Raw genomic sequence first — 15,973 nt, 5'->3', positions numbered from 1 at the left:
CTGGTGTTCTGATGCAGTAACTGTGCCAGCTGTGTCACTCTTCCCCCTCTTGTTATGTCACTATTCGCGCTGCCTCCAATTCCATCCTTGCTGACATAAGACCAAACTTCATAGGTACAAACTACAGCTTTTGTTGAAAAGTCAGGAAGAATCAAAAAGGGCATCATCTTGAAATTCCCACTTTGTCCATATTGTGATGGATAGTTCCAAAATCTGCCCAGACCCATGCAAGGCTGATCCAAGTTATTTTATCAGTCACTCTTCCTGTTCTTTCATTGTTTGCAGCCTTCTAATTCCATACATCTCATTGCATCATACTGCAAACTCCTCTTCACTAATTGTCCCACACCTCACTGAGCTGTAGGCACCCATGTTGTCAATGTTGCCCCTCAGACAAATTCCATCTATGTCTCAGCCTGCCCAGTCTCTCACTGGTCACCTGCGCTCAGGATGATATACAGTAACCAATTAACCACCAACCATCTTCTGGATTGCCAGCACAAGCTGGATTACCCAAGCAGGAAACTCCTCCAGTCAAGCAAACACTACAGTCACTGAAGCTACAAGGAAGCGGGAGACAAAAGAGAGTGCAGCCGCTGGATTCTGAAGCAACGATCAATCTGCTGGAGGATCTGTGGAGGGAGATGGGTAGTCAATGTTTCTCCACGGATGCTGCTTGACCCGTTGAGTTTTTTCCATCAGATTGATTCTTGCAAGGAAGCACCTCTATTCTCAGCACTACACTACTTTGCTCGTGCTCAGAATACATCTATCTGTCCCGTTTCCCCACTTACCTCCGTGGAACATATTTTCTCTTTCAGATGCCCATTAATTTCCCCCAGCTCTTCTGCAACCCATTCCTGTGAAACCTCCGCTACCACACACTACCATCAATTGCATCATCACAAAACAGGAATACTATGCTTGATTCTTTCCCTCCAACCTGAACAACATCAGTGACTTCAAGGTCTGGGGACCCTTCGCAGCCTGGGCTTCTGATTACGAGATGTTCAGAAGATCTGGTGACACTACTATTACCAACATCAGTTCCAAACAACCCAAGTGGACCCTGGATTCCATCGCCATCAATGCCGGTTCCTACGACTCCGGACACTGTCAGACTGCAAAATTCATGGCCCCTAGTTCCAGCTCCAGTCTGAATCTTGATCGTCAGCACCTCCTAGCTGAGACCTTACTTGCTGCTGCTAGATGCCCAGTCCCCCCTTCCCCAACCACCACTCTGCAACCCCATGTCTCTCAGGCTGTACCATCAGCTCTTGGGTTCTCAGAGACTCCGTCTTCCTCTTGCCCCACCTCCTCTGAACATCCCAACCTTCCTTTCAACTTTGATACCACCAGCTCTAATCCTAGCCGTGTCTTCATCATTCCCTCCAGCCTTCCTTCTCTGAGGCAGTACTACATGTGAGTAAGAGCCTCACATTTGTCCCCCTTTGCCTGCACCCCAGTGAGTTCCACACCTGCCACGACTCAGAGCTTCTCTTCCACTGCCTCTGTCTCCGAGCCCACTTTGGCAGGGATTCCACTCGCCGCGCTGATGTCCCCTTCTCCCAACCTCAACCCTTTTTCTCTTCGTGGACCCCTGCTCTGGTTCTTTTCCTGCTCTGGATCTCTCATCTCGACTTGCAGATGAGTTATCAACTATTTTGACATGAGCATTCCTCTCTCCTCCTCGAACCTTCCCCCCTCTGAATGCACTGCCCTCCACTCTCTCGGCACCAATTCCAACCTTACTATCAAACCTACAGACAAAGTGGGTACTGTTGTACAGAGACACACTGACCTCTACCTTGCTGAGGCCAGGCAAAAACTCGCAGACACCTCCTCATACCTACCTCTCAAAGAGGACTTCCACTCCAGACTATCAGAAAACTGTCGCCGACACCATCACTGATTTCATCCACTCTGGAGAACTCCCAGTCACTGCCACCACTTCCCTTATCCTGCACTGCTTGCTTCTGCCTCCTACCCAAGATCCACACATCTGACTGCCTAGCTAAGCCCACTGTCTCCGCCTGCTCCTGTCCCACTGAACTCATTTTCTCCTATCTCGATTCCATTCTATCCCCCCTTGGTTCCAACCAACATCCCCTCCTACCAACATTCACAACTCTTCTCATCTCTCGATCTCTTCAGTAACTTTCAATTCTCTGGCCCTGACCACCTCATTTTCACTGTGGATCTTCTTCCCCTTACCCCACCTTTTTATTTTGGTATCTTCTCAGTCTTGAAGAAGGGTCTCGGCCTGAAATGCCAACTGACCATTCATTTCCATTGATGCTGCCTGACCTGCCAAGTTTCTCCAGCATTTTGTGTATGTTGCTTTGGATCTCTCCAATATGACACAATTTCTAATTCACTCAACCACTCTTCCTTCTTGCCAACCCAGCCCAGAGCCCAGGTCCCCCAGCCTATGAGTTGTTTGGCCCTCTCTGCCTCTGCACCCGCCATTTTCCTATGTGCAGTGTCAGCACTGGCTCTGATCCCAGGTAGAACATTTCATCACATGGTTTTAATCATAGTCATAGTCATAGTCATACTTTATTGATCCCCGGGAAAACTGGCTTTTGTTACAGTTGCATCATAAATAATTAAATAGTGATATGTAAACTATGCCAGGAAATATGCTGGGATTATCTTTTAAAAGTTTCCTGCCAAACAACATTGTAAAAATGTATCTTTGTTGGCAGAAATGAAACCCATAAAAGAAGATATGAATGCACCTGTGTCAATTTGGTTCAAACTTTGTGTTTGTCACTCTATAATGAAAATGAACTGCAGATGAAGATTGCTCCCTGAAGTGGAGGACAATGATAAGTGGTGTGTCTCAGAAGTCACCGGTAATGAATCTGAGAGACCTCGTGCACTGTTCATTGAAGATCACATCACAGGATAGAGAGGGTGATGAAGAACAGGCATTTAACATGCTGACATTCATCAGCCGATGCATTGAGCATAGGAGTTAGGACATTATACTGCAGTTCTATAAGTTGTTAGTGAGGCTGTGCTTGGAGTACTGTGTACAGTTTTGGTCTCCAGTTATAGCAAAGACAACGCTAAAGCGGAAAGAGTGAAGAAAAAAATGATGAAGATGTTGCCAGGTTGAGAGAGCCAGAGTTACAGGGGCAAGTTGGCAAGTCTATGTCTTTATTCTTTGAAACATGGAGAAATGAGTGTTTGAGGCAGGTACAATAGTATCATTAAGAAGTACTTGAACAGGTAGATGGAGGGTTTGAGCCAATTGAAAGAAATCTTGACTATCTGTTGGACAACATAGTTGGCATAGGTTGATTGGACCAAAGGGCCTGTACTTGTGCCGTGTTGCTCTGTGACTCTATGACATGGCCTGGTTAATAAGTTAATAAGTTGGTTGAGTCTGGGGAAGCATAATGAACAGATCACAGAAAAAGCAGGATTTCCCGGTGGCCAGCCATTTCAATTCTACCTCCCATTGCCATTCCGACATGTCAGTCCATGGTCTCTTCCACTGTCACAATGAGGCAACACCTTATATTTCATCTGGGTAGCCTCTAACCTGAATCCATGAATATCGATTTCTCCTAGTAATCAAATTCCCCACCCCCTTATACCCCACTCTTTCTTACATCTTCCGACCTATCATCTCCCCCCGGATCCACTCCTCCTTCCCCTTCTCCTTTAGTCCACTCTCCTCTCCTATCAGACTCCTTCTTCTCCAGCCCTTGAACTTCACTGATCATCTTCTAGCCAGCTTCCTTGCCCTCACTCTCACCTTTTTATTTTGGTACCTTTCCCCTTCCTTCTCAGTCTTGAAGAAGGGTCTCAGCCCGAAATGCCAACTGTCTACTCATTTCCGTAGATACTGCCTGACCTGCCGAGTTCCTCCAGCATTTTGTGTGTGTTGCTTTGGATCTCTAGAAGATGTTGCAATTTCTATCTCTCCCAAACACACTCTCCTCCAAAACTCACCCAATCATGGACTCCAGTCCAAATCTTCTATTATTCCACTCACCCAACCACTCTATTTAACCCTGACTCCAGTCCTCCTTATAAACTCCCTTCCTGACACTGAACATTATTAAATGCCCTATCTATCCCTCTCACTCGACCATTCTCCTCTCTTGTCAACCCAATTCAGAGCCCAGTCCCTCAACCTATGAGTTGCTTGGCATCCTCTCCCTCTGCACCCCCTACTTTCCTATGTGCCAGTGTCAGCACTAGATCTGATCCCAGGTGCAACATATCACCACATGGTTTTATGCTGTGATCATCCTTTAAGTTTCCTGCCAAGAATCATTGCAAGAATGGGTAATAAATACCTTTGTTGGTAGAAATTAATCCCGTAAATGATAAAAATGCATGTGTGTCAGTTTGGTTCAAACTTTGTGTTAGTCAATCTATATCGAAAGTGAACTGGAGATAAAGTCGAAACCAATGACAATATACCACAACTCTTTCTCTAATCTCTGCTTTCTTCAACATCAGATTTTTGTGTTTTCCCTTTCACTTCTGTGCTTTCCCATTAAATCCTGTGTCTTCTGGCTTTCTTGGCTTGGTTCATTACCAAAACGGCTGCACTTCAGTTGATCAACATGAACTTGTGAAAGTCATACGGAAGAATTTTGCAGGAATATATCCACAAGTGTTATTTCTGTGCAATTCCATAAGGCTGTTTATAATGTCCACCTCAAAAGGCTGCCAAGTTGAAACTTTGTGGAACTGAAGATGAACCAGTTTTTATTTCAGAAGGGTTACAAGAACAGGCCAGGGGACTACAGACAGGTCAGACTGACATCAATAGTTGGGAAGTTAGAACTTAGAACATAGAACATAGAAACTTACATCACATTGCAGACCATTTGGCCCACAATGTTGCGCCAACCATGTAACCTACTCTAGAGACTGCTTAGAATTTCCCTAGGGCATAGCCCTCTATTTTCCTAAGTTCCATGTATCTATTTAAGAGGCTCTTATAAGACCCTATTGTATCCGCTTCCACCATTGCTGCCGGCAATGCATTCCACACACCCACCACTCTCTGTTTGAAAAACTTACCCCTGACATCTCCTCAGTGCCTATTTCCAAGCGTCTTAAAACTATGCCCCCTTGTGTTAGCCATTTCAACTCTGGGAAAAAGCCTCTGGCTATCCACACGATCAAAGCCCCTCATCATCTTATACACCTGTGTCAGGTCACCTCTCATCCTCTGTTGCTCCAATGAGAAAAGGCCAAGTACACTCAACCTATTCCCATAAGGTATGTCCTCGAATCCAGGCAACATCCTTGTAAATCTCCTCTGCACTCTCTCTATAGTGTTCACATCCTTCCTGTAGTGCGGTGACCAGAACTGAACACAGTACTCCAACTAGGGACTGACCAAGGTCTTACATAGCTGTAACATTACCTCACGGCTCTTGAACTCAATCCCATGGTTGATGAATACCAACACACCATACGCCTTCTTAACAGCGCTGTCAACCTGCGCAGCAGCTTTGAGTGTCTTATCAACACTGACTCTAAGATCTCTCAGATCCTCCACACTGCCAGGAGTCTTACCATTTATATTATACTCTGTTTTCAAATTGGACCTACCAAAATGAACCATTTCACATTTATCTCGGTTGAAGCCCATCTGCCACTTCTCAGTCCAGTTCTGCATCTTATTGATTTCCTGCTGTAGCCTCTGACAACCCTCCAGACTATCCACAAACACCACCAACCTTAGTGTCATCAGCAAACTTACTAACACACTCTTCTACTTCTTCATCCAGGTCATTTATAAAAATCACAAAGAGAAGGGGTCCCAGAACAGATCTCTGCGGAACACGACTGGTCACCGACCTCCATGCAGAATACGAACCATCTACAACCACCCTTTGCCAATCTTTGCAAAGTTAATGGTGGAAATTCTGGAAGATATAACCTACAGATATTTGCAGGGACAAAGTTTGCTTTGGAGGAGACAGCATGACTTTATGCATAGAAGATCATGTTTGATGGATTATTTAAGGTTCTTATTTTGAAGGGGTAAACAGAAGGGTAGATGAGGGTTGACCATAAGATATTGGAACAGAATTTGGCCATTCAACCCATTGAATCTGCTCCAGTAGGGCAGAGTATATTGGGTATTTGGATTTTGGAAGACTTTTGTCAAGGTCCCGCATGGCAAGCTGATCTGGAAGGTGAAGTTCCTTGGAATCCAGGAAGAGCTAATTAGGTGATTCAACATTTTCTCAGTGGTGGTCGAAGATGGTTTCCCGCAATGGAGGACAATGATAAGTGGTGTGCCTCTGGAGTCAGTTATTGGGATCCGTGTTATTATGTTAATGGTTTTGGATGCAATTGATTGCACGAGGCTCAAATAGTGAGTTTTCAGATGGAATGAAATTAGAAGGTGTTGTTGAGAATGAAGAAGATTATCATAGATGATGGGGGGTCTTTATCAGTCAACAAGTTGAGCCGAAAAGTGGTAAATGAATTGCAATACAGGTAAGTGTGACATGATGCATTTGGGAAAGCCAACCCACCATAGAACATTTACTATGAATGGTAAGACACGACAGAGCATCATGAAACGGAGCCACCGAGGAATACAAGTGCACCGTTCATTGAAAATAGGGTTGCCAACTTTCTCACTCCCAAATAAGGGACAAAAGTAGCAGTCAAATCCTGACGAAGGGTCCCGGCCCGAAACATCGACTGTGCCTCTTCCTATAGATGCTGCCTGGCCTGCTGCGTTCACCAGCATTTTTTGTGTGTGTTGATGGGACACTTGTGTTTACCCCGAGAAAGACTACCATAACCATGAAGCCTTGCGTGGGCACCTGTGTGCGCATACATGACGTGTGCATGCGTGTACGTGCCGGTTTTTTTCTACAAATCGGTTTTGGCTTAATCTTTCCGATTCTGTTAAGTGAAACTACACTGTACATACATTATTTCTACTTTATATAGGCTGTGTATTTATCATATCATTCCTGCTTTTACTATATGTTAGTGTTATTTGATATGATTTGGAAGGTTACTTTTTGGGTCTGGGAACGCTCAAAAATTTTTCCCATATCAATTAATGGTAATTGCTTCTTCGCTTTACGCCATTTCGGCTTACGAACCGTTTCATAGGAACGCTCTACCTTAGTGGGGGAAATACGGGATAAGGAAGGTTCCATATGGGACAAACCAATTTATCCCAATATACAGGATGTCCCAGCTAATACAGGACAGTTGGCAACCCTAATTGAAAACCACATCACAGGGTAGAGAGGGTGATTAAGAACAGGCATTTAACACTCTGGCATTCATCAGTCAATGCACTTGGCATAGGAATTAGGACATTATATTGCAGTTTTAATAAGTTGCTAATGAGGCCATGCCTGGAGTACTGTGTACTAGTTACACGAAAGACATTGCTAAATTGGAAAGTGTGAGGAAAAAAATTATGAAGATGCTGCCAGATCAAAAGAGCCAGAGTTACAGGGGCAAGTTGGCAAGTTCTCTATTCTTTGGAACATGGGGTAAAGAGTGGTGACTTCGAGAAATTTTTAAAATTATGAGAGACACAGGCAAGATGGATGATAACAGCCTTGTCCCCGGTGTAGGGAAGTGTAAAACTAGGAGGCATAAATTTAGGGGATGGTTTAAAAGCAACCTGAGGGGCAACATTTTCATGCAGAATGCAGAGAGTCCATGGAACGAGCTGTCAGAGGAAGTGGTTGAGGCAGGTACAATAGTATCATTTAAGAAGCACTTGAACAGGTATGTGGAGGGGATGAGCTTGGAGGGATGTGGGCCAAATGCAAGAAATTTTGACTATCTGCTGGACAACATAGTTGGTTTGGGTTGATTGGACCGAAGTATGTGTATTTGTGCTGTGTTACTCCATGATATGGCCTAGTTAATAAGTTAATAAGTTGGTTGAGTTTGGGGAAGGATAATGAACAGATTTCCAGAAAAAGCAGGATTTTCCGGTGGCCACCCATATTAATTCTACTTCCCATTCCCATTCCAACATATCTGTCCATGGCATCCTCTACGGTCGCGATGACATCACTCCCAGGTTGGAGAAGCAAGATCTTGTATTCCGTCTGGATAGCCTCCAACCTGATGGCATGAACATCGATTTCTCGATTTTCCAGTAATTGTCCCCCCTTCACCATTCTTCCATTCCCATTTCCCTCTCTCATCTTATCTTCTTAACTGCCCATCACCTCCCTCTGGTGCTGCTTCCCCTTCCCTTTCTTCCATGGTCTTCTACCCTCTCCTAACAGAGACCTCCCATCTCCAGCCCTTTGTATCTTTCAGCAATCAACTTCTCAGCTCTTCACTTCACCCCTCCCCCTCTCCCAGTTTCATCTATCACCTACAACCTTGTACTTCTTCCTCCTCTCTCCCCACCTTCTTGCTCTAACTTCACAACTTTTTGTCCAGTCCAAATGAAGGGTCTTAGCCCAAAATGTTGCCTGTTTATTCTTCTCCATACTCACAACACGCTGGAGGAACTCAGCAGGTCAGGCAGCATCCATGGAAAAGATCGGTCGACATTTCGGGCCGGAACCCTTTGTCAGGACTGTAGGGGGAAGGGGCAGAGGCCCTATAAAGAAGGTGGGGGGAGGGTGGGAAGGAGAAGGCTGGTAGGTTCCAGGTGAAAAACCAGTAAGGGGAAAGATAAAGGGGTGGGGAAGGGAGGCAGGGAGGTGATAGGCAGGAAAAGTGAAGAAAGAATAGGGGAAAACATAGTAGAAGGAGGCGGAACCAAGAGGGAGGAGGTGGGCAGCTGGGGGAGGGGGCAGAGTGACATAGGGATAGGGGAAGGGAGGGGAAGGGAGGGGGAGGGAATTACCGGAAGTTGGAGAATTCTATGTTCATACCAAGGGACTGGAGACTACCTAGACGGTATATGAGGTGCTGCTCCTCCAACCTGAGTTTAGCCTCATCATGGCAGTAGAGGGGGCCATGTATGCACATATCTGAATGGGAGTGGGAAGCAGAGTTGAAGTGGGTGGCTACTGGGAGATCCTGTCTATTTTGGTGGACAGAGCAGAGGTGCTCGACGAAGCAGTCCCCCAATCTGCGCCGGGTTTCACTGATGTAGAGGAGGCCGCACCGGGAGCACCGGATGCAATAGATGACCTCAACAGACTCACAAGTGAAGTGTTGCCTCACTTGGAAGTACTGTTTGGGGCCCTGAATGGTGGCAAGAGAGGAGGTGTAGGGACAGGTGTAGCACTTGCGCTTACAGGGTTAAGAGCCAGTTGGGAGATCAGTGGGGAGGGACGTGTGGACCAGTGAGTCACGGAGGGACCGATCCCTGCGGAAGGCAGAGAGGGGTGGAGAGGGGAAGATGTGCTTAGTGGTGGGGTCCTGTTGAAGGTGGCGGAGTTGTGGAGGATAATGTGCTGGATCCGGAGGCTGGTCGGGTGGTAGGTAAGGACAAGGGGAACTCTGTCCCTGTTGTGGTTGTGGGAGGATGGGGTGAGAGCCGAAGTGCTGGAAATGGACGAGATGCAGGTGAGGGCATCATTGATGACAGCAGAAGGGAAACCACGATCCTTAAAGAAAGAGGACATTTGAGATGTCCTGGAACTGAAAACCTCATCCTCGGAGCAGATGCAGTGGAGATGGAGGAACTGGGAATAGAGAATGGCATTTTTGCATGTGGTGGTTGGGAAGAGGTATAGTTGAGGTAGTTATGAGAGTCAGTGGGCTTGTAGAAGATGTCAGTGGACAGTCTGTCTCCAGAGATGGAGACCGAGAGATCGAGAAAGGGGAGAAAAGTGTCCGAGATAGACCAAATGAATTTGAGGGCTGGGTGGAAGTTAGAAGTAAAGTCGATGAAATTGACGAGCTCAGCATGGGTGCAGGAAGCAGCACCAATGTAGTCGTCAATGTACCGAAGGAAAAGTTGGGGAGCAGTACCAGAATAGGTTTGGAGCACAGACTGTTCCACATAATCAACAAAGAGGCAGGCATAGCTGGGGCCCATGCGAGTTCCCATAGCTACAGCCTTGGTCTGCAGAAAGTGGGAAGAGCCAAAAGAGAAGTTACTGAGTGTGAGAACCAGTTCCGCCAACCGGAGGAGGGTAGTGGTGGTGGGGAGCTGGTGAGGTCTATTATCCAGAAAGTAGCGGAGGGCTTTGAGGCCTTCTTCATGGGGAATGGAGGTATATAGGGATTGGACATCCATAGTGAAAATGAAGCTGTTGGGACTGGGGAACTGGAAGTTATTGAAGAGGTGGAGGGCATGGGATGTATCCTGGATGTAGGTGGGAAGAGACTGAACTATGGGTGACAAAATGGAGTCCAGGTAGGCAGATACAAGTTCGGTGGGACAGGAGCGGGCAGAAACTACGGGTCTGCCGGGACAGTCAGGCTTGTGGATCTTGGGGAGGAGGTAAAACCGAGCGGTACGGGGTGTGGGAATTATGAGTTTAGTGGCTGAGGATGGAAGGTCTCCAGAGTTGATAAGGGCGGTGATGGTACGGGAGACAATGGTTTGATGTTTTTTGGTGGGGTCCTGTTCCAGGGATAAATAAGAGGAGGTGTCAGAGAGCTGCCGTTTGGCCTCAGTGAGGTAGAGGTCCGTCTGCCAGACTACTATAGCACCACCTTTGTCAGCACCCTCCCCCAGCTGCCTACCTCCTCCCTCTTGGTTCCGCCTCCTTCTACTACCCATTGTGTTTTCCCCTATTCTTTCTTCACCTTTCCTGCCTATCACCTCCCTGCCTCCCTCTCCCCACCCCTTTATCTTTCCCCTTACTGGTTCTTCACCTGGAACCTACCAGCCTTCTCCTTCCCACCCTCCCCCCAACTTCTTTATAGGGCCCCTGCCCCTTCCCCCTACAGTCCTGACGAAGGGTTCTGGCCCGAAACGTCAACCGATCTTTTCCACGGATGCTGTCTGACCTGCTGAGTTCCTCCAGCGTGTTGTGAGTGTTGCTTTGACCCCAGCATCTGCAGATTATTTTGTGTTTTTTATTCTTCTCCATAGATGCTGCCTGACCTGCTGAGTTCCTCCATCATTTTGAGAGTGGTGTCAGGCTCTTATTACTGATGCCCATAATGATCTGTGACGGGTCCACAGTTAGTTCCTATCTTGATTCAGATGATGTGATTGAGCCTGAAGTTAGTTTGATTCAAGTTAAGGTTGCACATTTGCTCTTGGATGATGCGAGCATTTAGTTTTGTACTTCACTGCAATACTGACACAACAGACATATTTCAATAGCATTTCAAGCTCTTAAATTTCTGTAACAACAGTTTTTATTTGACATAAAAGACAGAGCATTTTAATGATCAATGAAAATATCATGCTTGCTTAAACAATACAGATATGCCACTTTGCAAAGTTTTTAATAGGTACATGCCAGTGTATAAACCAGTTGTGTCTTGATTGACAACATGAATTTGCAATGGAAACAAACAAAGACGTAGCTTTAAAAACATAAACCTTTTCCCTCTATATTCCACATTTGTGCTTGAATCCAAGTTCTTCTCATGTTTCCTTTCCTACCATTAGATAGTTACACAGCTGCCCACATTCTTCATTGCAGTGTTACAACCTGGCATGTGGCTTAGTACAAAGGGAGACCTCAATATCTTAACGTGAAAAGAGCAAGGCAATGTAAGTACTATTCTGTTTTTATGTAATTGAAGGGTAAATTTGTTTATGGGGTTTCAAATTCATTTAAATAATTTGCTTTTGGTTTGCATAGCTTGGAACCAAATCACATTGTTCAAATTTGTTGCCGTCAATTGAGCTGAATGTTTGATCCATATTTGCACTATCATGTCACACCTTAGTTATCTGCTTCAGCTCCTGCCTCAGTACATCCATAGACTTATTGCCATTAGTATGACTGTTCAAACACTGTACAATTCAGTCACCATAACTTTGATTCTGGAAAATTCAAGTCATTCAAAAATTCTGTTGCTTGCATTGCAGTTCATGCCAATTACTTACAGGCTTAAGCTAGACCCTAGTTCCTGCCCTTATCCTACTATATCTCTGTCATTTACTTCAGCAGTATAAAATAATTTATTTTATTAGATAATTAATGGCTTATTTGTTCTAGCCACAGCATTTCCAAACTAATTCAATCCACCTTTGTTGCCCATGCCTTCAACTAGCAAGACTCAAAGTTCTGATACTCTCTCTCTAAACCTATCTCCTTGACCAAGTCTTCCGCCATGTTATAACTTTTGCAGTTCAGTATCATTGCTTTTGGATGGGTTAAGAGAGTTGTTATAATTGGATGCTATTGTTGTTATTGCTGTTGGACTACTTGCTCCTCCACCCCCAGTACACCCACTTCCTCAAACCAATCAGGAAATCTTCAACAGTTACACAAGTTTTCATTCACTGAGACACCAGCTGTAGAATTGCAGAATGCATTTAAACCTTTATACACAATTACACATGATTTGACTGTCTGATTCCAAGCACTTTGCCTTAAGAGGAATATTAAAGTTTTGACCAGGATACAGGGCAGATCAAGCGGGATGGTCCCAGGGATGAGAGACTTTGGTTACCCAGGGAGCCTGGAGAAATGGAATTGTACATTTCTCGGCAGAGGAGGTTAATTGGGGGATTACCAGAAGAGTTAGAAACCAAAGGATGTAGCTGGCAATTGTGAATGCAGCCCAGTCCATCATGCAAACCAGCCTCCCCTCGACTGACTCTGTCTATACTTCTTGCTGTCTTGGAAAAGCAGGACCCCTCCTATACCCCAGTCATTCTCATTCTCTCATCCACCCCCCCCCCTCCTCCACTGGGCAGAAGATACAAACGCTTGAGAACATGTACCACCAGGCTTAAGGACAGTTTCCATCCTACTGTTAGCCCCACTTATATGCTAAAGATGATCTGCCTATCTACCTAGTCATGGCAAATCAAGAGCTAGATGGCATAGGTTTAAGATAATGGGGGAAAGATTTAATAGGAATTTCAGGGGCAACTTTTTCATTCGTGTAGAATGAACTGCCAGAGGAAATGGTTGAGGCAGGTACATTAACAATATTTAAAGTGTATTCAGATAGGTACATTGATGGGGGAAGTTTAGAGCAGGGGTTTCCAACCTTTTTTGATAACATGGATGCCAATGATTAACCGAGGGGTTCGTGGACTCCCGGTTGGGAACCCCTGGTTTAGAGGGATACGAGCCAAATGTGGGCAAATGGACATCCTGGGTAGCATGGACAAAATATTTCCCCTCAGGTCGCTAATAAATCTCTCCACTCTTGTCTTAAATCCCTTTGTCTACCCCTGCACTTTCTCTGTAACCACAATACTACCTTCTGCATCCTGATTGTTTTCCCTTTTGCACAATCTCGATACATGGAATGATCTGAAGGATGGCAAGCAAAAACCTTCACTCTGTCTCAATACATGTATCAATATGAAACAATTAACAACGGTTCAGTTTGAGTGCTCTATTCCTGTATGACTCTATAATCCAACTGAAAGTGGGAGCAGATTCCAGGGGCTTTATTGTTTCCATCTACTCCTATTTCTCACATTCTTAATTATTTAAAAAGAAAAAGAAACTATTTTCACTCTCTGTGCTCTATCACACTCCCTGTCTCTGCAAATGCTTGTGTTACATCTTTCAGTCCTATGTCAGCTTTCCTTTCCTAAGGCAGTCCTCAGGAAGTGTGACTGAGCTCAGCATCCTGGAATTAGATAATACCAAGATCACAATCCTAGGATTTGGGAAGACTGAGCTCACAGTCCTGAATTAGGAAATGCCAGACCTGTCCTGCTCCCAGTTTCCAAGGGATGATGTGAACCCCTGTCAGTGAGGTTCACATCAATGGGAAAGCCAATGGAAGGAGCAAAATAATCCAAAAAAGCCAAGGGGAAATGTTACAGCTGAAACTCTGCAGAGCGCCAAACCTAAGGTGCAAATGTGAATTAGTCTGGCTGAAAGAAATTGTCATTTAAAGCCTTAGATATTTTTTTTAAATGTCAGCTCAGTAAGCAAGCAAGTGTGTATAGCAGGACAAAGATGCCTCTTATATATCAGAGGCTCCCTGTGATTGGACAGATTATCTATCAATGCCTGTGTTCTGTGATTCTTAAACTAGGCTCTGGAAAAAGGAAACACTTGCTTGCCAGCCACATAGACCTCCGACATGTTCCGGTCGTCTCCTGTAACAACACAAATATCAAAGGAATGAAGCACATTTTCATTCTGGAATGGTTAACTGTAAAAGGAAATGGTCTTTCTATACTAAGCAAAATGCTGTTGACTCTTCAGTCTGCTTCCACTGCAATGGTCTGCAATGCAATGATGTTCTCACATGAAAAAACCTTCTAGTTTCTTGAAGTAAATACAGGATTTGGGAATGCTGAGCTTGTGATTCTGGATTAAGGAAAATTGAGCTCATGGATTTCATTCCTCCTTAAACCTGAGCTGATCCACACTTTGCTACCCGTATCCTAACTTTAGAATCAGATTTATTGTCACTGACATATGACGCGAAATTCATTGCTTTGTTGCAGCAGTACAATGCAAAAACATAAAAATCTATAAATTACAGAAAATAAATAAACAGTGCATATAAAAAGGAATAATGAGGTAGTGCTATTGGGTTCATGAACCATCCAGAAATATAATGGTGGAGGAGAAGAAGCTGGTCCTAAGTCACCGTGGGTGTCTTTGGGATCCTGTACCTCCACCCTGACATTAGTAACAATAACCATGACCAGGATAATGAGGCTTCTTAATGATGGATGCCACCTTCCTGAGGCACTCCGTCTTGAAGATGAACTCAGTGATGAGAAGCCTTGTACCATGGTGGAGCCAGCTGAGGCCTCAAGCCTCTGCAGCTTCTTGCGATCCTGTGTTTTGGCGTCTCCATATCAGGCTGTGATGCAGCACTCAGAGTGCTCTCCTTTGTACATGTACAATCGGTCTCCATGCTACAGGACTGCTTTGACGACGTCAACTGGAATGTCTTTCATAATGAGGACGTCTTGGAGTTCACGGATGGGGTCATGAGCTTCATCTGGAAGTGCATCGAGGATGTTGTCCCCCAGAGGTCAGTCAGGAACGTGTCTGAATGACTGACGTCCTGTCACACTCACCTCAATAATAAGCAAATGTTTTGAGAGGCTGGTCAAGGACTTCATCTGCAGCATGCTACCACCCACACTGGACCCCCTACAATTTGCCTACCAACACAACTGATCGACAGATGCTGTAATAGCCACAGCTCTGCACACCATCCTTACACATCTGGAGAAGGACAATGCTTATTTGAGAATGCTGTTCTTCGACTACAGTTCAGCATTCAACACCATAATTCCCTCCAGGCTTGACAAGAAGCTCAAAGACCTCAGCTTTCACCCTACCTTGTGCAGCTGGAACCTGGACTTCCTGTCAGATCGCCAGCAGGTGGTAAGAGTGGGCTCCCTCACCTCTGCCCCTCTGACCCTCAACACAGGAACCCCTCAGAGCTGTGTACTAAGCCCCCTCCTTTACTGTCTGTATACCCATGACTGTGCTGCCACCCACAGCTCCAATCTGCTAATTAAATTTACTGATGATACTACATCGATTGGCCTAATCTCAAATAATTATGAGGCAGCTTACAGAGAAAAAGTCATCATCTTGATACAGTGGTAATAAGAAAACAACCTCTCCCTCAATGTTGCAAAAACAAAGGAGCTGGCTGTGGAATACAGGAGGAATGGAGAAAGGTTAACCCCTATTGACAGCAGTGGATCCGGAGTTGAGAGGGTGAACAGCTTTATGTTCCTCGGCATACACATCACTAAGGATCTCACATGGTCTGTATATATTGGCTGTGTGGTGATAGAAGCACAACAGCACCTCTTTCACCTCAGACGGTAGTTGGTATGGGCCTCCAGATCCTAAGAACTTTCTACAGGGGCACAATTGGGAGCATCCTGACTGGCTGTATCACTGCCTGGTATGGGAACTGTACCTCCCTCAATCGCAGGACTCTGCAGAGA

At 45.2% G+C, this 15,973-nt stretch overlaps 1 protein-coding gene across 1 annotated transcript in view; it reads right to left on the bottom strand.

The window, feature by feature from the left end:
- Positions 1-11,223: 11,223 nt before the first annotated feature.
- Positions 11,224-15,973, bottom strand: part of LOC140193833 (guanine deaminase-like) — a 75,546-nt gene continuing 70,796 nt past the window's right edge. Inside the window, exon 14 of the mRNA XM_072250987.1 lies at positions 11,224-14,143. Coding sequence (XP_072107088.1) covers positions 14,076-14,143 — 68 coding nt within the window. The 3' untranslated portion in view covers positions 11,224-14,075. The remainder of the gene's footprint in view (positions 14,144-15,973) is intronic.

This window comes from Mobula birostris, unplaced genomic scaffold (genome assembly GCF_030028105.1).
Source record: "Mobula birostris isolate sMobBir1 unplaced genomic scaffold, sMobBir1.hap1 scaffold_911, whole genome shotgun sequence".
NCBI classification, from domain to species: domain Eukaryota; kingdom Metazoa; phylum Chordata; class Chondrichthyes; order Myliobatiformes; family Myliobatidae; genus Mobula; species Mobula birostris.
Note: the sequence above shows the minus strand (reverse complement) of the source record. Positions and strands in the feature narration are given on the sequence as shown.